This window comes from Pleurodeles waltl, chromosome 3_1 (assembly GCF_031143425.1).
Source record: "Pleurodeles waltl isolate 20211129_DDA chromosome 3_1, aPleWal1.hap1.20221129, whole genome shotgun sequence".
NCBI lineage: Eukaryota > Metazoa > Chordata > Amphibia > Caudata > Salamandridae > Pleurodeles > Pleurodeles waltl.
Window position 1 is genome coordinate 1,656,363,780 of NC_090440.1, and position 25,737 is coordinate 1,656,389,516.

General features: G+C 43.6%; 1 protein-coding gene across 1 annotated transcript in view; it reads right to left on the reverse strand.

Moving 5' to 3' along the window:
• CHN1 (chimerin 1) overlaps nucleotides 1-25,737 on the reverse strand; it is a 300,327-nt gene that overhangs the window by 124,161 nt on the left and 150,429 nt on the right. The window contains exon 6 of the mRNA XM_069225390.1: nucleotides 20,189-20,477. Coding sequence (XP_069081491.1) covers nucleotides 20,189-20,477 — 289 coding nt within the window. The remainder of the gene's footprint in view (nucleotides 1-20,188; nucleotides 20,478-25,737) is intronic.

Sequence of the window (25,737 nt, forward strand, 5' to 3'; positions counted from 1 at the left end):
AAAAACAGTATAAAACAATATAAAACAGTGGAGGCAAAAGTCTACTGAGCCATCACACTCAACATCAGATAGCTCCTCCTGTTCAGCAACAACTCACCCTAAACTTTCACTGCTGATAATTCACTTCTAAAATAGTTAGAAACAAACTCCACATCCTTGATAAACCTCCTCTCATTGGGCCTTCTTCCATACAGCAGCACATATTTATTTAATTACTTCAATCCCTGCAGAATTGATGCTCATTGAAAATTACAGACCCATCCTGTGTTTTCTTACCCTTCTTTCTGTGTAGGTGTGGAGTGGACAGTGCTGCACAGGGAGGAACATAGACCCTCAATCTGTTGACCACAAAAGCTGGGGCATGAGTCACAGTTCCACCTTATTTGCTTGGTCACATGGGTGATGGATGGCTTGAGCATTTCTGAGGGCCAGTGCTGTCGAAAAGATAGATCTTTAAGGACATAAACATTCCTTCCAAAAACATCTAAGAGGCTAAACTAGCCAACTGGCAAAAACACGAACAAGAGGACACCCCTGTAAGTCTATCACAGTATTAATGTCAATCAGTATGGTAGCGTGGAAGCTTGTTGAATGATGCCAGCAACAAAAGGACATGGTCATACAAGTTCATTACCTTGCATGAATGGTAAAAGCTTGGGTATGAACACAAACTAATGATGTGTCCAAGATGTTGGCTTCAAATGACCAACAGCATACAGTGCAGGACCATGCCTGGACAGTTTGAGTTAAGTCCACCTTGCTGATACTGGATTGCTGCAATCCAAAACAGTACAGATGTACATTGGGAAAGGAGCAACACAAGAGTCATGTGGTGCTCACTGCGATATTTGACTTTCAGAAGACTGCCTTTGAGGAACCTGAACATTTGTTGATGAATTTCTGATTCTTCCTCAGGACCACCTTAGAACAAAGCACTCTTCAACAGAGCGGCACAGGATTCACCTCTAGGTGCCGGAACACTGTGTGAGGGTTATGTTGGAGATAGTGGAACATGTTTGGACTGCTTCAAAACAACTGATGACCCACTGCCAGGACACTACAGGAACACTCTGGGGCAGGTGGTTTATTGTCAAGATGGGCCGGCCTCTGAGTAAGGATATCAGTGGGGTCAGCAGGTCTAATGTCGATGACCTGGCAGTTGCATTGGAGTGCCAAGCATGCTTGTTGATCTTACTGGTGTCTTACTGATGGTCTGACTCTAGTCTTGTCTTCTCCCTCTGTAGCTGGTGATGGTGATGCACTTTTGGGCAGAACTCTCAGGATGCTATTGTCACTAGTTAAGTCACCCTTGCATGACATAAATGTGTGCATTTGTTTCTAGGTAAAGGAAGGACAAGTTCTTTACAAGATACCCAGGTTGGCGAAGTCTTGGGTAAGATGTAACCACTGTAACTCTTCTTAAGTTTGGAAATGATAATTTGAACTCTAACTTCCTGGCTGATGATAGCTCATTCATGGATGTGTGGCAGTTCTTCTATGGTGCATCGGTTTTTATTGAATGTGAAGACAGCTATTACTTCGGGATGGCTATTGGAAGGCTAACAGTTCACTTGAAAGTGGCGTCAGGCAAGTGTGGGCGGAGGGCTACAGTCTCTCAAAATGTTCAGCATACACAACACATCAATGATTCTTCAGGTCTTTGATGCCATGGAATGTAAAGCAACCAGCAAAGAGTGTAATCTTGGGTTGGAGACATACATGGAGGTGGAAAGGCTTAACCTTTGTTTCCATATCAGGCCTCTGCCAAATGTTCTGTACTATCACTCCAGACTAAAACTACTTTGCAAGCAGCATTTCTTCAACTATGGTCGAGAGTGGGATTCTATTGTCATCTGCCTTGCAGATGTAGTGGCAACTAGCAAAAGGGTGCAATGGGTCCAGGCGTAGGAGGGTAAGCAGTGATACCAGTACACAGGTTGGCTGTGTGGTTCTGTGATGCACCATTAACCAGCGTTGTGAGAGTCCTTCAATGAGAAAGTGCTCATGTAGGATCAAGCCTGATCCGTGTTTCTTCTTTTTCCTGTGAAAAAGGATGCCTATGGTGTTCCAAATGTAGCAATCACCATCCTATGCCCTCTGGTACCAGGCCATAGCATGATTCTTTGTGTGTGTAATAGTGGATCTGTAGTTCGTCAGTCTGAACTGACATTCTCCTTCTCTTTTTTGCTAGTGGTCTGGCATAGTAGCTTCTTGCATTCATACCAACTGGCTGCTCGTGTAGCGTTGGAGATAAGGGAGGGCACTATGGGAGCAGGCATGGACCTCCTCATATTGGGGCTCTCATGTCTCTGTGCAATGTGGAAGTAGGAGACACCTGAGTTGTAGTGCACTAAGCTAGTGGGCATGGCTACTCGTCGCTGGAGCATGCCCTATGCATAAAGACTATTAGGAACCAGTGCATGCTAGACTTGGCAGTGTCTATGAGGGTCTGTTGTGTGAGCTAGGGCACTGAAGAAAAGCACCTGGCTGGTAAGAGCAAATCCTTTTTTTTGGCTTATGTGCATTCTATCCCTAGATTCACAACTGTGGGACCTTTCTGGTTGAAGCAGTTATACAGGAGGGTTCTAGGTAAGAAGGCTTTCTTTGGCTGGCTCTGCCCTCCATTTTTGCTGTAGAAAGCCTCAGATGCACTGCTAATGATATATTTTGTCTTTCATTGGGCAGTTTGGGAGGCTGCTCCCAATTCTCACCAGTATTTCTGTGCTTTAGCTGCGGGAGGTGGATCAGAGCAAGCTAGCAATTTCACTGTTGGTCATGTTGTGTATGATCTATAGAACCACAGCCTCTTGCTGGGCAGGAAAACTTAATTCTTTGCTTGGGATGGCCATCTGTAGTCAGGGCCATCCACTGCCGGTCAGCAGAGCTAAAGCCACCAGCAAGGTACTCATTTCCTTTTCCTCCCCTGTGGAGGAGCCAGATCCTTTTCGGGTCCTTACTTCAATGGAATGACCAGATTCTGTCTGACAGTAGCATCAAAGCTTCCTCTTGAAGGAGAATCACAATCTATGTGCAACAGATAATATTTTTTGGGAGGCCAAGTCTGTGTGATCTGTATTGTGAATTGGTGCAGTGCTGAGCATTTTTCTTCCACTCCTCGGGGCCCTGTGGTGGACATCTTTGCTGTTAGCCCAAGAGCTGGGGCAGAGGCTCTAGCACTTCACCCTCCTTTGACCAAGCATAAAGATGTCCTTTGGCAGCATGGCAGGGAAAGACACCTTTTGTCAGAGCCACTCTAGAGGTGCCTCAGGTAGGTGTTGTTATGGCGGGCCAACAAGTAGCTAAGGGCAAGACTGCAGCAGGAGGTGGTTTCATGTCAGCCCTGCTGCAGGAAGAATAGTGAAGAATGGCACAAAGGTCAGTGCAGGAAGAGCTGGGGCAAGGGATTCTTCTGCCTGGCTGCTCGGGTTGGACCGTTTACTGGCAGCAGGTAGACTCAATCCACGAGACCTTGGCATGACTTGGGTTACTGAGTAGCTTCATTTCCAGTAGGGTGTGTCTTACGGAAGAGCATAGCCAATGGCACCTCACCCTCCTTTTTCTACTGAAGATGTTAAGATATGCTGAGGTTGAAATAAGGTCCGAATATGTTGAGGATTTGTCTGCTTACCAGGACCGTGGGCTGATAAGATGTGCTATACCTCAATCTCTTTTACTCACCAACAAAGGAGGCGGACACAGCTTCATGGGCATTAGGCAGGCACAACTTAAGTAAAGCCCCATGGGGTTTAGTGAAACACTGTTGCAGCAAGAGACGAGCCTTCTCATGCCCAAGGGCCCAACTGTAAACAGGATTCAGATTTCCTCATTGCCACTGCTGCAAAGGCACAGCGAGGGCCTCCCTTCGTAAGGAAGGACAAAAGAGACATGTAGCCTGCTGGTTCCCTGGAGTAAGGGCAAAAGCGACTAAGCTCCTCTTTATTAGACCGGCCACTTAAACTGTGACACCAAAGGTGAATGTGCCTGGGCAAGAGTATGGGATGACCCTCAATGAGAGAGGGCTGTCCACATGGACTAACATTTGTTCCCACATTCATTAAATCACAAGCTCCCTTTCATCACCTGCCCTGCTTCTCCCTGCCTCACATCTTTTTAAACCATTCGCTTTCATATGCATTCTACAAAGCAACACATTTGAGTACACCAAACTTTCTAAGTAAGACCCCCCCCACCACAACTTGTTTTCACCTGTTGGGCATAAATCTATGTTGTTTAATCTCAGCAAATGAAAGAGAAATACAGTTTCAGAAGAATATCTTCATTATAAACTAAGGAAAAGTCAGATTTGGCATCAAAATGGATACTTTATTTTGTGGAACATAGTTAAGTGAAAAACACCGTTTATTTCCAATGACATCTCCCTTTAAGGAGATAAAAGTAGATTTCCCTGAGTAATGTTTGCATCATCTTGCAAGCTAACTCTTTCCGAGCCCTCATGTTAACTTTTGATCCTAGCCTAAATTCTATCTCTATCCAAGCTTTAAACTGGCCCTAACATTATTTCTACTATAGCCCTAACACTTTCCCTACTTTTTACTTTGCCCCGACCACAACACTACCTTTACTCTAATTGTGACTTACACTGCAACCTAACCGTAGGCCTAATCTCAACCATGAGACAAAAGCCCCCATTCTCCAGGAAACAGCTGCAGATATAGTTTAGGCAGGCTCATTGCCATTGTTGTGCTGGCATAGCGCATATCCTAAATTTATCCAGAATCTTGGTCTAACCTTTAACTGAATCTCTGCCTAGCCTCTAAACCTGATCATAACCCCAACTCTATTTTTTATTACATTTATTTCTTTTGTTTTCAACTAATATTTTTCCACTTCTTAACCACTTCTCGATCACTCGTATGTTCATCAATAGAGTTGCATATCTACTACTACCTTGCAAATTACAGGAACTGAAAAACATAATCAGGCACCTCAACTGATGGAGAAGAAAATTGGCCAAACTCGCGAATAGAATGATGAAAAGGATGCTGCACATGGTACAGAGAATTTGGTTGGAGAAAAATAAATGGGGAACTGTAAGTCCTTTGACCTAGCCACATAAGGAAAAAATACATTGAATCCTTAACGTGTATGGTAAACTTCATATGGTAAGTTAGAACTGAGCTGAGAAACACAAAAAATGTGTTGAAATAACTTGCATGGGAAAAACCCATGCTCAACCTGAAAGAAACGTCTACATCAGTACCTCCTACGCTACTAGTAAACAATACATAAACATAGGAAGAATAGTACAGAGAAAAAAAGACGAAATAGGTGAGGTTAATGGAAAGTACATAATCCAAAAACTCTATGTTGAAAAATAACAAAAGCATATCGTATGACAATGTGGAGGACACATTTGAAATAATATGCACAACAGACCTAAAAAACAAGCAGAAATACACAGCAGCCTACCCCCAAATCAGTAGGGAGCCATCTGTCACAAAAAAGAGATCATACCGTGCAAGGAGAAGTTAACTCAGTTCAAGGACTGTAAAGAAAAAGTTGAGACCACCCGTATCGAAATGAAAATGTTTAAAGGAAAAGTCTTCCTTTACTACATATGATACCAATATTTAAGGGCTTAAGGCAGAACCAAAACAAATGGAAAAGATTGTCAGAGAAAACAATAACCATTTCAAAGAAGTACCAGACACAACGAATATGACCATCTCAGTAAAGGAGATGGTTTCATACAAAGGGAAAATAATGTAGTCCTCCGACATTAACTTATAAAATTGATGGGAAAATACAGAGGCACTAAGATACCGATAACCCATTCATTTTGGCAGAACGCCTTCCTAAATTAAAAAATATACACTGAAGAACAATAAAATGTATTGAAAAATTACAAGTTAACGATAAAAAATGTTTTCAAGCTATGGTATTTATCCGGATATTTACCCTGCTGCTGCAGAAAAAAAGATGGGTAATGCAAAAAACACGTCCACCCATTAAAACAAGCTGGGTGAGAGTTTCAGCAACAATATCTTTCAGAACCTCAATGTAACTTTGAGGTCCAAAAACCACAATTCTCATGCAGAAAAGGTAAAGCCTAGTTCAAAGATATGGCTGTGTACTGGCCTACATATATCCTATTACTTCTTCTCCATGCCATTATTGCTTCTGTAGGCATAAAACAATGATACAAGTATTAGAGAAGTGTTTTGTGCTGAAAGCATTGCATGGTGAACACCACACACAAGAGGAGCTCTCTTAGCAAGGGGCTCTTTGGGGAAACTTTTTCCCCAAAATTGTCACAACTCTAGCTCTAGCACGAGGGACATTTCATGGGTATGTGTTTGAAGGTGGACCAACAGAAATAAGATCGGGTCAATGGGGAAAAAAAGAAAATGTTACACGGTCTTGAAAATGTATCCTATAAAGAGGTTCCTCTTTCACAAAGCGGGAACACTATGCTTCAGAGAAAAAGATAGCGTTAAAGAAAGATGTCAGTAAGTTTCCATCATGAATAGGGAAGAGTTTAACAATGACACATAAAAGGTCTGCATTGATGTACTGCCGCTTCTCTTCACTCCTAGGCTTCATGACTGAGATCGAGCACGGACTGTTGGAGGATTGGATACGGCAAGAGGGAGAGAACATGACTAACTTCCGTGCATTGAAAGAGCTTAGTGCTTGCCATAGAGCATAGCCTCATATGAGTAGGTCTGGTGGTATGTACATGCCGTTTTTCCTGCTTAACTGATATACTTTATTAATAAAAATAAAAAAACAATGGAAAAAAAGGCATGTTTCAAGAATTTTAAATATCACAGTACAGGCCTTCAAGAAACAGATCTCCAGATTTCCAAGAAACTTTCTCGACATTGGTTGGTACTGTCTGTTATTTCAATGCAGAGTATTAACATAGCAGGCACTGTCTACTAATTAGGAAAATGCTGGTATGTATATAAACAAACTTTTTGGTCATCTGTAGTTGATAGTGTCCTGTCTCAGAAATTGACACACTAATTGTTCCAAACTCGAACAACCCTCAATATTATCACACATTATTCCTGGAGTTAGATAAAATAACCTCTGCATTTATGATCTGCATTGTTTGAAATGGAGTGCTTTTATAGAACATAAATCAAACATAATTATAATCAAATTCATAAAAACCCAGAAGCAATGACACTGATCTAATTTCTACATTTAATTGACTGTGATAGACCATTATACCCATCAATACCAGGATACACTTTTCATGCACAATTGCACAAGCATCCACCTAGTTAGAATATTGTTATCTTTGCTCAGATGCAGAGAAAGATGATCCACACTTTAACCACATCAAAGGTGCCAAATTATTCTTAGATCATGGTATCTATAACCACTTCTATCAAAGTACGGCATGAAATCTCCTCAGTGGTTTGCAATAAATCCAAAAGCTTTATGTGCTGTTTTCTAACACAACAGCCATATTCAAATAAAAAATGGTGTAAAGCAGCATTTCCGCTGAGGCATGAAGAAAGAGAGACTGGTCTAAACAAGCACTGGCAAAGCCAATCAGTCTCTGCAATGCAAGAGCTACTGGCTTTGTCAATGTGTTTCAGCACTGTATGGCCATTGTAGGGCCATATGGTAAGTGTCCCCCAGGCAGATGGAGCACCCAAGTGCCTGCAGCTTTTGCGCTGATACTCCTTTGTGTAACCAGGGACATACATGAACAAGGCACCCCAAATTAAATTTACCACTTGATAGACAGCAAAACACAATATGAAATGTGTCAATTGCCTTTAACGAGTGCTGCCAAAATTATTCAGTAAAATCGCAATACTTATTGGGGCGTGGTCAAGATGGCGGCCATGACGGACGCTTGAAATCGCGCTCTGCTCCTGGCCCCCACAACTATCCTGACTGGCGCTTCCGCAGCACCAGCCGCGCACCGAGAAACGGTGGCGGAGGCAGTCTAGAGGTGCTGGAAGCGAGTGGGGCCACGTGTGGTGCTCGAGGCGGTGACTGAGCCCGCGGACCGTGCAAGGCCTTCCCCGGGAGCTGAGGCCTGCAAGTTGGACTGCGCGAACTTGGGCGTGGCGTGGCGATGAGCCGCGCCGCTCTACCAGCGGACCGTGCGGAGCGGCGCTGCAGGAGGATCGGCCCTGCGGAGTGAGGCTGCGACTGGCTGGGCGGTAGGTGGACCGCTGAACGCTTCCCTGCACGCGTGGCGAGGAAAGGAGGCTGCGCGTGATAGGAAGGGCACCCTGTGGGGCGCAAGGATCGCCATAAGCTTCACGAAGACGCTCCGCTTGTGGACCCAATCGCCCCCCCCCATTGTCCACCCACCTACCACTCGTCCCCTGGGCTTCGCCCTGTGGTACCTACTGTGAGCCTGCCAACGGAGGTATATCCTTGGGCTAATCTGAGCCCAGGAGGAGCGGCGACAGTGGCACACAAGGGAGTTGGGGACCATGGATGGAGAACATGCGCTGCAGGGGGGGGGGTTCGGAGGCAGCGGAGACGGGCACTGGGGTGGCACAGCTGCAGGAAGGCCTAGAACTGTCGCATTAAATGGGGCAGACTCCCCTCTGGCTATGAATAAGGAGAATTGAACATTGCACGGAGGCGAATCACAGGGTACTGCACAATGATGCTGATGCATTGAACAAGCCTGTGCCTGCTTGTTGCTTGCCTTTAGTGGTGACAATACATGGAACCGGTGTAGACTTAAAGCAGTTGGCACTCCGGTCCAAAGGGTGTTAAACGGTGTTGGAAGGAGGAACATACTGGGTGCAGATAGCCCACACTACAGGTCCAACACCTGTACAGGCAGAATGATGGGGAAATCCAAGACACCCAAGCCACAGGAACGATCTAGTCACACTACTCTTTCTGAGGCACCATCTGAGGTACTGAGTCTACGCTCTCTGGAGAGCACTCTGCAGTCACACTCGGGTCAATTTGAGAAGATCTTGCAGGCTATCATGGACACCAAATTGTCTCTCGAAAATAGAATAGACACGGTCTCTCAAGATCTTAACCTGCTCAGAGTGGACCACCGCAGTCTGGTGGAGAGGGTTCGAGTGACGGAAGCCACCCTAGGCGCTCTGAATCCTGTGGTATCAGACCATCAGAAGCAAATGCAGCAATTGGATGTGGAAGTGAAAGCCTTACAGAGACATGTGGAAGATGCTGAAAGTAGGTCTCAACGGAACAATGCTCGGCTCTTGGGAATTCCGGAGAGAGTGGGGGGGCACAGCACGGAACTGTTTCTAGAGCAATGGCTCATTAAAGAGGTGTTGAATGGTGTGGCGCCGAAGTTCTTCTCTGTGGAAAGGGCACACAGAATCCCGGATAAGCTGCCGGCTCCGAGACTACCACCCTGCCCGCTAATAGCACGTTTCCTCAATTTCAGAGATCCGGATGCAATTCTACAGCACTTCTGTAACAAAGGTCCGATACATCACGAAGGGGCCTCCATAACGGCCTACCCAGACTTCACGGCAGAGGTGCAACGCCAGCGCTACTCTTATGTTAAAATTAAACAGCGCCTTCGTGAACACAATCTCAAATATGCCCTGATGTTCCCCGCCAGGCTCCGGGTGATAGCTGAGGATCGCACGCACGTCTTTGCCACACCAGCCGACGCCTGGACGTGGATGCATGCCAAGGGTATAGCCCAATCAACGAAGGAAGAAGGAGGAAATGGAGAATGGCTATCCTCGCCGGTCTGCAGAAGACCCAAGAGGAGATCAAAGGCGCAACCCATGAAGACACAGGCAGCTGCTGAGAGAGCGAAGGTGCTGAGGGACATGACACTGCACACCCATAATTCCTTCGCCGTGCTACGCTCCGCCGTCTGGGGGCCGACGGATTCGGACTCTGGCAGATCCGATTCGACCATTACGGACATGCTGAAGGGACCGGATATTACACCCAGGACTGCAGATGAGTTATGATGCTTGAACAGTAACTACCACAACTGGCGGAGTTTGGCAATGGGATTTTGAAAGTCCTTGTGATGTCAGAAAATGAGCCTAGGATCATATTGACAAGAGACTCGAGGATACGAAAAACACTAGGCCGACCTTTTGGATGGAGTCTCTAACAACGTGATGGTTCTGCCCACAGGTACTGGCGGAGGCCTCTTTGTTGACCCACAGAAGGGAGAGGATCCTTATCGTGATGTGGCTGGGGCTATCGGAAGCGCCCTCACCAACATATTCTAATCTACAGTGGGGGCCTTGGAGACAGGCCTCCAGTGATAGCCACCACGTTCCCCCAGATGGTATCCAAATGGACACAGTATTTTTGCACTCAATGTATGTTTTATTTTTTATTATTGTTGGTGGTGCCTAGAGAAGTACATGCACGCCACTGTTGTTGTTGGGGATGGTGGGTGCTGATGGGGGGGGGTCGGGGATTTTGTTTAACATGTTTAAACGGGTCTCGGTGCAGGTTTCCACAATTACTTTATAAACACCTTTTCCAGGGTTACAGATCCATACCCCCGCTAGGAGTCAATCACGAGGAGAAGTGAACACACAAAAGGCTTACCAGGTTGTAGGCCCACACACACCACATACTATGCAGGAATATAGAATCATAACATGGAATGTGTGTGGAATGGCTGCGCTGGGTAAGAGGCATCGTATATACACTTATCTCAAGCGCCAGGGGGTACACTTTGCCATATTGCAGGAAACACACTTACTGAGTAGTGATCTGCAGGCTATACAGAAATGCTGGCAAGGACAGGTTTATGGCACATCTTTTTTGGCATATGCGAGAGGAGTACTTATGTGGATAGCGCCAGGAGTACCATACGTACTGCATACAAATAAGGTAGACGAAGGGGGCAGATACATAGTGTTGGAAGGGCAGCTTGATGGTAGACCATTAACTATAGTAGGGGTTTACGCCCCCAGTAGCACGCTCAGTGAAATCCTCCAAATACTGACACCTGCCTCATTAGCGGACCCTGGTGTCCCTGCCAACTGTGGTGGGGACTTTAACTGTGTTCCAGATGTACTGATGGACCGTTCGATATTACCCTTACAGCGAGCACGAAGCAGGCGCAACTCTAATCTGTTGGAGACTTGGGCAGATGACTTGGGAGTATATGATATGTGGCGCATGAATCACCCGACACATAGAGAGTACTCCTTCTACTCCGTGATACTCAAAATACACACTAGAATAGACCTGCTATGGGGAACCCCAAACGTGCTCCTTAATTAAAGAGTCGGAGTATCTAGAACGGACCTTGTCTTATCACTCCCCATTGCTGCTGACTGTGAAATGGGGCCGAAAGCGTTCCACAATACCCACCTGGCTTTTACAGAGAGGCGCTGCTAGACCATCCTTTCAGAGAGGAATTAAATACCTGTGTTAAGCAGTATTGGGATTTAAATAGTGGCTCCACTGATTCGAGGGCTACGGAATGGAATGCACATAAAGTTGTGGTGAGGGGACATTGTCTTTCGGACACTCGCTGCACGTTGAGTTTGTCACTCTGGAAAAGGATATGCGGGAGTTGGAAATAGCAGCCACACAAAATAGGGCATCGCCCGAATCCCTTCGCGATAAGCGAGTGTTATATGAGGAGGCGGATCAACGTCTCCGACGTCATGATTATAATTATCATCTTATGCGATTGCAAACGAAGAGTGACCGCTCGGGGAGACTGTTGGCATGGCTACTGTGAGAGGATCAGCAACACACCACGATTGGGACTATACATCTGAATGACGGAACTCTGGTCACCTCGCAGGAGGCAATTAACAATGCCTTCAAGAACTATTATATGACATTATACCGTGGGCAAGCGAGCTGCGATGCTAGGCAATTGGAGGCCTTCCTGGGTGAGGCCCCTTTTCCACAGTTATCGACAACAAAAATGGCAACGTTGGATGAACCCCTCCAAATAGAGGAAATAGGAGTAGCCATAACACAAATAGCCCACAATAAGACACCGGGGGTAGACGGTTTGCCAATAGAGTACTTTGCCACTTATGCACAACACCTGTCGCAGCAACTGTTGTCGGTGTTTGAGGAGGCGTGGGTCAGTGGGAAACTCCCAAGGTCACAGAGAGAGGCGCTGGTGGTGGTGCTCCCCAAACCCGGTCGTGATCCCACGGACGTGAGATCCTACAGGCCGTTATCTCTTCTTAACTTAGATTGCAAAATTTTGGGCAAGGTGTTGGCAAACAGACTTGACCCCGTAATACACACTCTGATACACGAAGATCAAAATGGTTTTATACCACAGCGCAATACGTTCTTGAATACCCGCAGACTATTGGGCATCATTGGAGATACTCCCACAGATGCATATGGTAATGTAGCAATGTCTTTGGATATAGAGAAGGCGTTTGACACACTAGGCTGGGACTTTTTGTTTGCCACCCTACACCGCATGGGGTTTGGCCATGGTTTTGTACGATGGGTGCAGACACTATATGCTGGCCCTACGGCTAGGGTTAAAGTGGGAGGAGTAATATCAGACAGCTATCCCATTGGTAGGGGACCAGACAGGGGTGCCCTCTATCACCTTTGTTGTTTGCCATTGCAATGGAGCTGCTTGCGGCTCGGTTGCGCGCACTGGCCGAGCAGTGGGGGATTTACTGGATGGGGATGCACCATATAATCTCCTTATATGCGGATGATGCGTTGATACCTGGAGAGGGGTGGGACCACATTGCCCGCGGTGATGTCTCTGCTAGACGAGTATGGAGAGATTTTGGGACTGAGATTTTGGGACTGAGAGTTAATTGGTCTAAGTCCAGCTTATTCCCTCTGGTTGACCTGCCTACAGAGGTAAGGGAGGAGCTTTCTGTGGGAAGGTTGAAGTGGTGTTTTGACACATTTAAATATTTGGGAGTGCAGATTTACCATAGACCTGACGACCTGAGAGATGGCAATTTGGGCATTGCACTATGCTCTATGAAGGGCTCGCTCCGGTTCTGGTGTTTGCTTCCCCTCTTCCCCATGGGAAGGGTGGCAATAGCAAATATGCTGGTGCTCCCGCGACTCCTTTATTACTTTGCTGCATTGCCCATAGTTCTGCCTAGAAGCTTCTTCCGCAAGCTGAACAGACTACTGCTAGGACTTATATGGGGAAACGGTAGATCCCGAGTGGCGCTTACTAATCTTCAGCGGCCGTTGCGCGAAGGGGGGTTGGGTGCCCCAAATTTTGAACATTACTATGCTGCAGCACAGCTACAATGGATGTTACACTGGATACGTAGACCTGAATCCTCAGAGGCAGCATGGATACACACACTGCTACAGAGCATCCCCGTGTACACCTGGCTAACAGACCGCACAGTGAAACATCTCCCACATTACACTTTCTGCTCTCTGATGATGGCCTATCAAAAATGATTACAAATTTGTATAAAGCTCTAATGGATATAGAAGGTAACAGACTTGAGGTAGCGAGACAGAGATGGAATATAGTTCTCCCCGCGCATTTGACCCCCAAGACATGGCTGGTGACCCTCCAGCAAGTGCAGCGAGTATCACGAAACCCTAGGTTTCGATATACCCAGTTTAATTTCGTGCACCAAACGTAACTGTCCCCATTCCGTATTCACTGCATGTACCCTACAGCTAGTCCGGCATTCCCCTGGTGTGGGTCACACACAGCTCACTTCTATCACATGGTGTGGGATTGTGGGCCCCTTCAGAAAGTTTGTCACAAGGTAGTGGCAGTAGTCACTGACATCACAAAGCATGTGTTCTGACTGGAACCGAGATCTTGTTTACTGGGGATTAGAACCAGAATTAAACAGGACACATATATTCATAGGTTTGCCGACCTGGCATTTATTATGTACAAACGATTGATTGCTATGAATTGGAAGGCACCAAGAGCACTGGAAATGCATAAATGGCGAGTGATGACATTGCGGTGGGCATGTGCGGAATTGCGAGTGTTACGAGTTTTGCGAGATGGAGGGCAGGCACACACAGGTTATGACGTTTGGGATACGCTTGTTGCACAGTTGGAAATCAAAAATGATGAATGCCCGCCATGAACAGGGAGGTATAGAAGTAATGTCCGTTGTAAAATGTTAACAAAGCTGTTTTTATCTAACTACTTGAGCCTCAGTTTGTAACCAGCAGTGAATCAGATCAAATAGATGGTACTGCCTGACTGCGGAGAGAACAGTATCCCACTGGACAAAAACAAAAAAAAATAGGGGGAATGATACCAGATGCACCTTGAGTATGCAGGGACAAAACAAAATATTGGGATGTACTGTATAACTACCTTTTGAATACATCGCTTGTTACTCCTTGATAGATATATCTGTGTTACACAATAGAAAACAAATGCTTTACTGGCCCTTGGATAATGGAATGCATGGACCCAGTTCTCAGTTCTTGATCTTTGACTTTTGAATTATGTAATTTGAATTTGTAACTGAATATATGTGTTTGAAATAATAAAACAGATATATAAAAAAAAAATCGTAATACTTATTTTGTTAGCCTCTGAAGAACAAATAGTACCATCTGCCTTAGTGTAATTCATATTTCTGACTTGCTTGTTACACAAACGTTCGTGCTGCAGGCATTCAACCCACTGAGCTAATCGACTCTCTAGTAGTATCTCGGCCAACAATCCTCAAAATGCAGAGATCTCTGCAATGGAGACCATGGAGGGTATTGCTGATGTACTGTGCTCTGTACTGTAAACCACAAAACGCTTACTATTCGGATGCACTCCAGCACCTATGGGTGCAGTTGTTGGCATGTGGTGCTTCACTGTGCCCATCCAGAGAACTGAAACAAGCCCTTCCCGCAGCCTGTTTTATTAGTAACCAGTAAGCCCGTTATGATGTGTGCCACTTTTTTGTAGCTATCTCAGAAGCGGGGAGAGGGGTGAGAATGAGGGAATGAAGGGCAGCTGAAACTAATCCATCACGTGACCTTGCAAAGGAAATGGAGACCATGAAGGGGATTGCTTACTTCCTTGCTCTCTCCCTGCGAATACTCTTCTTCATGATTACAGTGACAAACACACTGCTTAGCTGAAAAGCAAAGTGCATGAAAGGTTGCAAATATTCAGCATGCGCGCAGAGAATCCAATTCATAAATTGCCACGTTACATTAAGAAATATCATTTAGTTTGGTTATTCTTTACGTTTGACCAGCTCTCTGACTTTGGAGACGGTGTAAATCAATTATTTTTGGAAAGTTCAGTTTCTGCACACTTGTCGACGGGACTCCAAGTCAACAGCATGCTATAATTTTGAATAGTCTAATTAGGACGCTGCTGTTCTTTTAAAAGGGGATGGCTTCAAGACGACTCAAAATGCCTCACATGTTTTCGTGTTAAACCCAGAACGGACAGTGGTGCAATATTAGTGGTCGTCGTGCACTTGAAAGGTGGACTACCCGGCATAGACAAAGACACGGATATTCTAGCCACCACTTCATGTCTGATGTTGCCCTAGAATGTTACCGCATTTCGAGATGCGTGTTTTATTTGGATAAAAGAAAATGTGTGTGGTGTATAGTCACACTTTCGGAAGCAAGTTAAGTCTTATACAGAAAGTCATGGGTTTTGATTTCCAGCTCTAAGGATTTCAGTCTATTCCTAGGTAAATAAAAAGGCCTGCTACCTAATTTTATTGATAAGGGAATTACTCCAATTTTCATTTCTGTATCCTTTCCCTCGTGTTAGTTATATTACCATTTCACAAGTGCATCGACAGAGATGTTTATGTCTCACATTCTGTGCATGCGTTGCTACTCCATCCATCTTTACCTTGGCCTACTGGTGTAGCATACATTTCTGTTGGTAAAGTAACCTTGCAGCCTTTGTGGATTGAGCAAGTTTCACTGAGCTCTGCAGGTTTTGCTAAAGCTGAGTTTACCGCCATTAATCAAGAGGCTACATTCATTAAATTCTCACAAGTTCACGTTTTCTTAATTCTCTGGAGCAGAGGAGTAACAGCAGCAGCTTGCCCTACCCGGAAGGTTCCAACAAGGTCCATGTAGGATGAACTCTGATGCACGGCCAGGTGCTTGCTTCCCCATTTCAAATTTGTTGCACTCGGCACGAGCACACCCAGAAGCCCAGCTTGGTCCTTCTCACTCGGTCCCTCCCTTCCATAGCTCAATTACAACGCTGAAATGGCTGCACCGCTATTGGTTTGTTCCCCTAAGATGTACATGTGCTGTTGATTTAAACAAATGGAGAAAGGGGTGCAATTTTTCTTACACGGCACGTGGGCTATGACTCTGCTGGAAACGCATATCAAGTCACAAGACTTCACACTCAACATAAGTATTCTGCATAAACAGAAACATCAAAAATAAACAGGATGGTGAGGGGCTTGAAAATAACAAGAGGAAAGTGGGGAGCAAATGCATCCTGGGTCTGGCGTCTAAGAGTTGGGGCAGGGCACTGTCATACATTTCTTTTTAGCAGATCCTTGCAAAGAAAATCATGTAGTTTTTCTGGAGTTATCATAAGATTCACGCTGCACCAATTACGGGACTGAAAATACAATGCTCACATGGTCAAGAGATCATACTTTTCAAAATATTATATATAATGAGGAACAGTCGGGTTCGCCTACTATGCTATGACCTTCCAATATGATACAAAATGAGATACAATACATGAGCTGCTTTTCACCCAAAAATAACAGTAACTAATCATGTCGCGAGGGCCATCACAAACATGTTCTAAATCAAAAATATCATAGTTCTTTTATCTTGGCAGGGAGTTTAATCATTCTTGACTATAACTTTTGTGCTTGTTTCGTTTTTAACCATTATTAAACAAGCTGGCTGTATTGCAACGCTCGCTCTCAACATGTAATGGCTCTGTAGTCAAGAAACTGCAGACTGGTTTCACAAGAAAGTTGTGTGCACACACTATGTACTACGGGGCTGGCAGTGTTGATGGTACATGCACAGACATGCCCAGACTCTGCTTTCTACCCCCTCCTGCAGCCGGAGTAAACCTACTGTTGGTATTTGACCTGCTAAAGCTCTCCGAACATCGACTCCGCTGATTTCACTCTAGTTTGAGCAAAAAGCTCTACAGATCAAGCGGGGATTTTTCCTCCTTCTACGGGTTATTAGGTTACAACATTTTACTGGAAAACCAGAACCACTGCAGCAGGGGCTCAAGCAGGGGTGAGTGTCTGCAAAATACCAACTGTGCGCTGACAGCTCAGTAACAAGAAACGAGATAAGAGCATGATTTACTGGCTTGTTTACAGCAACAGAGCTCAGACGGAGTGAATACACTAGTGCTGCTGAGGAGGGCTCTTAAGGAAAGAAAAAAAAAAAGGTCCTAAAAAGGTCATAAAATGAAAGCAGCGGATGGGTAGTGTAACAGTCCCTGCTTTCGGGGAGTGGTAAGCCCAGGAAGAGGCATGACAAATGCATGCCATGGACAAATCGAGAGAAAGAATAGGAGAGTGACAATGGAGCCAGCAAATGGAAAGCCTATGGGCGGGCTGAAGTCCACAAAGTATATACAACAAGTCTCTTCGATATAGCGCATGCGCTGTCTAGCCACGACCTAAAAGAATCAAATATTTTAGCAATAGGAATGTATGTGCTAATACAAAACAAATTCTAACGTTTTTACGAACATTATTGAAAAATATAAACACTTTCCTCCTCCTCAAGTTACTATTCATGGAAAAATAAGTGAGGTTAATGATTAACACAAGTGAAAACCATCTATATTTGTTTACCGCATGACTGAAAGTAAAGCCACTAAAACAGATATTAGAAACCTTGTGTAATCCCTTCCTTTCTTAATGAGGAAAAACATGGGAGATGTAGATAGTGGACCATTAAATATACCAATGCGGTAATGTATCTGTGAAGAAAAAAAATACAGAAATCTAGCGATAAACATTATTATACTATCTTGAAACTGCTTGAAGCAGCAGAACTAAAAACACATCTGCAATTAAAAAACAATTGCAAATTACAATCATGGATCACTGCACACAAAACTGCACACAACAAAAAAATGTGGTTTAGTACTGGAAGCAAGCGTCATCACACATACTTTTAAAATCTCTGCCATGAATAGAAAAAACGGCATTGGCGAAACATAGTTTTAGTCTACAATGCTCAGTTTCACTTCAAAGAAAAAGTCAATTTAACATCTTAACCACTTTATCAAAACAATATGTTAAGCCATAAAGGTCAAAAGATCTTCTGCATGCTGCCAATGGTCCTGACAAGAATAATAATGATTTACATGCACAAAACAGGCGCATTAGGTTAGATTATTTTTTTTCGCGTTCCAGTGAAGGTTAGTTTTCAGCTAAATACACTAACCCTGCACGTAGACATTTGTTAAGGTAGAGCAATATCTAAACTATTCAGAAGTTATGAAGTTATAGAACAGCAACCAGTTTATTTTTGGTAGTTTGCAACAGGCCAAATGTAACCATAAAATACTTTATTATTTTAAATTTACTACATAAACACAGAACTTCATAGTAGCATATTCTATCAGTAAAAACTACCTTCAAAACGCTAAATAAAGTTACATTCTGTTAATGGAAAAGGAGTCATTGCTTTACAAAAGCCATCTCCTAATTTCATGCACAATGTTGATTTTCAAATGTGGGATTATGATATTCCTACCCCACCAACTCATGGTCAAAAAATGAATGGTGACAAGTTTAAGTAAGTATTGTGAAAGCCAATAAGTCTCACTCTCAGACCTATTGGCTTTTTAAATAGCTTTAGCCATGGTGCACTGCATCCCTTTTGCAGCGCAGCATGGCTAGTAAATAGGGAAAAAAGGCCTACACAATCAGCTGTTCCGTTTTGTAGGTGCAGACAAAGCATGCATACAACTACAAAATTGTGCAAGCTTTCTTTTTTTTTTACTTTGTTTGCTGAATTGGATTGGTAAACAAAAAAAGTAATGTGAGCGGGTGTGGGGAAGGAATGCAGCGGGAAGGATCATGGACAGGCAGGAAAGCAAGAGGAGGGTATGGAGACAGACACAGAGGCACAGGCGTAGCTTCAGGGGGTTGTCTGGGGTATTACACCCCCCTAATATTTGTATTTTCTGATTAACAAGCTGGTAAAGGTGCTGCCTGTTGGGAGAGGTGTATGTCTGATTTCACTTGGGGTTATTGCATGAACACACTGACAAAAACACACTCTCATCTCTGTTTTGAGAGTCCTCAAAATGCTGTTTTTTTGTTTTTTTGTTTACAAAATTTTGTGTTTCTCTCACTAAGTATTTCTACTAATACACATTCCTCTCCCTTACCACTGCCCATTAAGTCCCTTTCAGGTTCCTCACTTGTCGTATAATGTATTTTAACATTATGTGTCAGCGAGATTGTTGGGAAATCTGAAGCTCGCTCCCCCAATCTTATTGACCGGGCTATGCTCCTACACAGAGGGCAATTGGAAGTAACAAGAGTGTACAAATATGAAGGCAAACAGAGACAGCAATGTGGAGGAGAGTAAATGTGAACAAACAAGAGTGAGCGCAACATGGAGTTAAAGTGCACAGAAGAACAGCTCGACTGTCAAAGCTGTTTGACAGTGAAAGCATGACTTAGAGCAGCTAGAAGGACAATGTTGTGGGACATGACATTTTCAGAATGTTATAAAAAGAAACATGCTGGGAGAAGTGGGGAAACACAAAGGAGGGGGGGGGGGGAGTTCATTCTCATGGAGTGCTTTAAAAAAATAGAAAACAAAGTTCCAGTAAAGCAGATATATGTGGAAAGATAAAAATAGCAAATGAGAGAGATAGTAAACAGGTGAAGCTCCACAGGAGGGTAAAGACTTGATAGAGCTACTAAAACAAATAAAGTCAGTGAATAGAAAGTAAGAAAATAAAAGTAACAAAGCCAAAAAAAAAAAAACAAAAAAAAAAAAATTGAAAGCAATGGATGGAGTTGCTTTCAAGGTCAGCTATTGACATGTTCCCATTAAGCCTTTTGCAATCACACAGCTGCACTGTCCGACAGGCTGACGCCTAAACAGGCATGTTAGTATTTAAAAAAAAGTATTTTTAAACTGCACAGACCTAAAAAAATAAACATACAAATCATAAAAAGCTCATTCGGCATTAGAAGACAAGCTGTAATGGACAATACTGAAGTATACAAAGTAATGAAGAATACAGCGTGTATAATATGTTCTACTTTGAATCGACCTTCCAAATAACAAACTAAAAGAGGGCAGTATTTTCACTAGATCTTACCCTTTTCTCTAGGACCCCTTCCTCTCCTGGAACGTCTTTGCCGTCGTGTGCGTCTTTCAACACAGGCGTGTGTTTTTTGTGTGCTGGCTCGCGGTTTAAAGTTGTATAGCCTATATGTTCATAAATCGGATTTATCGTCATCTTGGCAATATATTCAGCAGCTTTGGTCTCAATATAGAGAGTAATCAATCCGTCAGTCACTAGATCATGAATAGATTCAAACCGCTTCTCCCCAACAAAGTGCTTGCCATCGTAGTACAGTCTGAAGTTTCTGGTCTGATTTCCAAATCTACATCAAGGAAAAGGGTGAACAAATGTTAAAGGAAAGGTACAATGTAGTGTACATCATCAAAAGCATGAATTACCCAATTCTGCAAAAAAAAAAAATATTTTTTGAGCATGTGCTAGAAGAGGAATACAGATGCCAACTCTAAAGAAGAAAAAAGCAGACTAATAAAGAGAGCTAGCCATCTAGCACCAGCCTCGTAGAAGCAATTTGGTTTATCCCTTTTAGTCACTTCAAAACCTCTGCGGCCACACATGAATAGCAACTAGACGCTCTTATTTTTATTTCTGCACTAGGTCCATTTACAGTTATGTGGCACTGATATGAAAGATCGCACAACAGATTTCAACATAAGTTAATCAATAGAAAGATTTGGTGGTTTTAGAACTCTGCACTAAAATTAATCCTACAGTACAGTAGAGTTAAGTTTCAGTGATACCAGAACGCAGGCAAAGTTTCCTTACTTATGGCTAGTGGCTAAATACCTTTTAGCTCTCTACAATTATTTATCTGTGCTAGGCTTGCTGAACCCTTAGCTTTTTTGCAAAATTGTGCAAAATTTAGAAACTGAGTCATCCAAATCAAATTCTGTCTTGAGCTGGGTTTAACATAATTTGGCTTAGCTGTTTCTTCAAAATAGGAGGCTTATGAACTTCAACTAAAATTTTAACTCTCAAATAAATGTAACACAAACCAGTCTATAATACTGTTATGACTGAACAAAATCGGGTGAGCCAGCAAAAAGTAACCAAAATCAATTAAGAAGTGAAAAAAGCCACTTTAAGAGAACAGGTCTGAGTGTGTCAAACTGATAAATAACCACAATCCCACCTCACTAATCTACACAACATGTTCTTCCATTTCCACTTAAAAATCCCACGAACCCCACAAACGAAATCAAAATTCAACATAACCAGCCTCAAATAGTCTCCACCTCCTCTCAAATCTGACTCCTTCTTATTCCCGCCCTTGACCCTGATCATATTTTGAAACCAATGTCATATTAGCCCAGCAGCACCACTAGTTGGATTCACCAAATCAGTAACGATATAGTTCTCACTATACATTGGAACATATTCCCTCCCTCTTGTAAACCAGGAAAATTTTAACTAGGCATTTTCCTGCCACGCCATACTCCCCATCAGCAAACAAATGAAAATGCCATGGCAGCCAACCCCACAATACCTCACCAAAACACTTAGAAACCGGATCCGCACTCCAAAAGATAATGGTTGCATACATGCCAACAATTAAGAGGAAAGTGGGAGATTTTAAAGAAGTAATTGGCAGACTGTATTTCTCCCATCGACTTCTATTGAGAACAGAATAAGGTCTATTGGCATGTACAGACCTGCCAACTCACATGGTGCCATGTGTGACACTATTTCAGCTCCTTTCGCATGGTCACCTGGTGAAGAGCCGAAGTCACACGGTGGCAGGCAAAGTGAGCGTGAAACCACTCCAGCTCTTTTTTGCAGCTGTAAGCAGCCAATGTCCATTAAGATGTATGAAAACACCATAGTACTGCCTCAGCGACCCTGTTCTTTTTTCTGGGGGGGGGAGGGGGGGGGCTGGTAGAGGGTTTAATCCCCTTTAGATAGCTCTCGGCACGAGGCCCTGTCCCCTCCTCATATAGTGAAATTAATTTCCAAGCTGGCAGGTCTGCATTTATGGGATTTGCAATTGCGCTGCTGCAGGATGAAATATCAGAAATGCAAATATAAGTTTTTTCTTTACCTGTCAGTAACACAGGGAAAGGGCTGTGGCAGGCATAGAGAGCGTGCAAAAGAAATGTGCAATGCCCTGCAGGAGTAGGTCACTGGCAGTGCCCGGGACCAGTCCCTGTCAGCTGAAACCGGCAGAGAAATTGATTTTTTGCAAAAAGGAAATGGGAAGCAGGAGACTAACCTTTAAATCAATAGTATCCTGTCTGAATCGGGAGAGATGGCATGTGTGTGGCCGTTACCCGTAAAAAGAAGGTGAATGCCATCAGACCTGCACAAACTCATCTTCCTGAGAAATTTTCGCAGGTTTAAGCTAATAACTTGTGCCACACAAAAAACTTGAATCTTGCCTATTTATCTTTCTCTGCACCTTATCTGTTGACCATGGTTTCCTCGCTCCCTACCAAACTCGCTTCGGCAGCAACTCCCTCCAAATAAAATGAGTACTGGACTACAGGGTCTTCAAAATGAAACAAATCAGCTTGTATGGGAAAATATATGACAAAAAAACAAGGTAATTCTCACCAAAGTTTGTAAACAAACAATGAGAGCAGCCTCGGCCAGACAACAGATGAACTAAAGTGGGTAGTAACTGACCCCACGTATATCCTGCTCTTGCCCCATCATTGTATTGAAGTACTCTGGCCCTTCAAATCTAGCATCCCTCTTAAATGGCTTGGTGTCCTCTTGCTTGAAAGCGATCCACTCCCTTCTCTGACGTTCAGACGGTTCTGGAACTCACTCTCACAACATGAATAAGAACAAATAATTGGAAAAAGAGTCTTTAAATTAAATAGACTCTCCTGTGTAAGAAATCTTTGCAGCAGCCAGACTTTTAATACCCAATGTTTCTAATGTGTGCCCTAGAAAACAGACTGTATCCACTTCTGACACAGCATCTATGTGCATCAAAATGATACGGGGGAAATTCAGCATAAAAAATCTCCAGAAACTTCAAAACCCCAACAAGTAACAGTTCTCATCATGAAACTCACCTCTAACCTGAAAAGACTACTGCCAAGTGGGTAAATGGAATAGAACATGACCCTGAACCGTCTTAGAAGCAATAGAACTACTCAGACTCATCAGGTCAGTTTTAGATTGTCGTAGCCATATAGACAGTCTACACTCTTCTTACGCTTCCTGGGCTTCCTGTCTCAACAACCCATTCCTACGACCTGTACTGAGCAACTTAGATATCCTTAAGGCCTCCCACAAACAGCAAAGCATACACACCCACAGAAAGAGTTGCACGAAAGCTAAGTAACCTCTCCACAAAGCACCCAACATGCCTTCATTAGTTTAGCTGTAACTGGACTTCTACTGCTCGTCATCATTTCTTTTTCTCTTGTCCAACCCCCTGTTCCCCATGCCAATGGCTCATATCTGAAGAACACTTTTCCATGAAAAGCAATGGCCCCCAGCTTGCCAGTAGTTGCTACAGCTGTCAGATTGCTCTCTATTCATCTTGAACCGAAGTCCCTCTCCTCTGAACGCCGCTAACCCATAAACCACACCAGGCCTACTTGTAACTTCTGATTTGAAGCTGCTGATACTTTGCAGCTAGTTCAAGAACACTTGTTAACCTCATTCCCACAACCCTGGCAGCGTTTTTGTCTTGGATACTTCTGCTCCCAGGGCCAGTGTATTCACTCCCTGCTACTGTGAATGAGACAAAATATCCACTGTGTTACTATCGATACCCAGTACGTCTTGCGGACAGCATAACATGAACATCCACAAAAGGTTTAGCAGTCTTTTTTCCCCTTAGCTTTTTGACCTTATACTAATGCAAACAGTGTTTCGTTATCAACAATAAATGTTGTTTTCCTATCATCCACATTCTTACCTCACAATGCCACTTCCATAACTAAGTGGGAAAAAAATAACAAAATATGTAATGCCTTTTCCTTGTTTTAGCCTTTCCATCCCAATAAGTCCAAAACGTCCTGCACCAGACATTCAAAAACATCTGAACCTGACATCTCATCCTTCAGAAACATCAGAATTCCATTTAAATGCTTATGAAATGGCACTCAGACCTTTCAATCAGTCCTCAGCCCAATGGTAAACCTCACTGTGTGATATATCAACAAAGCCCCAACAAAACCTAAACTTCTTCGGGAAGTTTTTCATGCCGTCACCACCCTTCAATCGAAATTCAAATGCCGAGTGGCACCTAAACTTTCCTCAGTGACAAGATTTTTTGCAATTTTGCCTCATCCAACAATGCTAACAACTTATCAACTTATATCTTCAGCTTCCATACCCAAATCCACCTAAAGAAAGGCAAAACAGAAGTAAGAAGATATCAGTCTTCCTGGGGATCAATAGAACTCCCAAAATTATTCAATAAAGCCTGAAAGCGTACCAGTGCCTATCAACAGAAACCCAAACCACTCTCTCCAGCCGAAAAGGAAATCCACTAAATACTGAGTAACCAGTATCACGAGAGCACCATTGCATTAAGGTACATAACATCTCACTGATAGCACACGAAGTTGCACAACCCATGGGCAATACTTTAGCAACACAAAGTAGCTTCTCATATTTATACAATGGGCCTAAAGCTCACCCTACTCGAACCTTCTCTTATTTATTTTCTTGTACAACTTGCTGCAGATTTTAGTCTTTATGCCCACCTCCACTCCTATAGCCTTGACATCCTAAGCTAAAACCCTCTGTAAATCCCCATTGAAAAATGTGTTTTCCTTCCCTCAGTGGACACGATCTAAGGGGACTGATTATCATGAAATTTCCTTTATAGTAATTAGTGCTAGCAAGCCATTAAAATCATAGACTCCTGAAAAGAGGAACTCCAGTCTTGGGCCTGCTTAATGAAGTGGGAAAAAGTTAAAGCGTGAGTGAGAGGAGAAAGGAGGGTCAGTACTGGTTTGTGGTGGGAAGTCTGCCCCCTAGACACTACAGTACTATTCTCCAAAACATTGTATGGATAACTCAAATAATCCTGAACTCCAGCCTTTTCTTGAGAAGGAGCCATGGATCTGCAAGAAGAACTCTAAGTAACGTGGTAGATAGCCAGAGCAAATGAATACTGTAGAAGCTGTAAACAGGTTTTTCAAAATATCTGAATGCTACTCTGGGGATTACAGTTATGAATGTGAGAGACCCTAAAAGCCAAATAAGTACATTTCCATACTGTTTTGTAGCGGAATAAAGGGATCGTTCTCGCTAGATGAAAATGTGATGGTTTCAGTGCTCATTCGCATTCAGTTTTAAGCATTTAAAACTCTCTTCACAGAAACTGTGCTTAAGCCACAGAGGGAACACCCGCCAAACCAATCAGCATGGAGTTGGGGCGTTAATGCCCCCTGCATGGTAAAGGGGCATGTACTACTGCCGCATGTGTATCTGAACTCCTGACTTTTCATTTTTGGCCAAGGATCAATCTAATCCAGTGCGTTAGCAGAGACATACTCCAATCCCCGACTAGGAGTGGTTCTGGACTTGTCCTTTGACAGAAGGAGCACACCAAGCATGCCCTCATTTGAGACAAGAGGACTACTGTCCTTGTCATG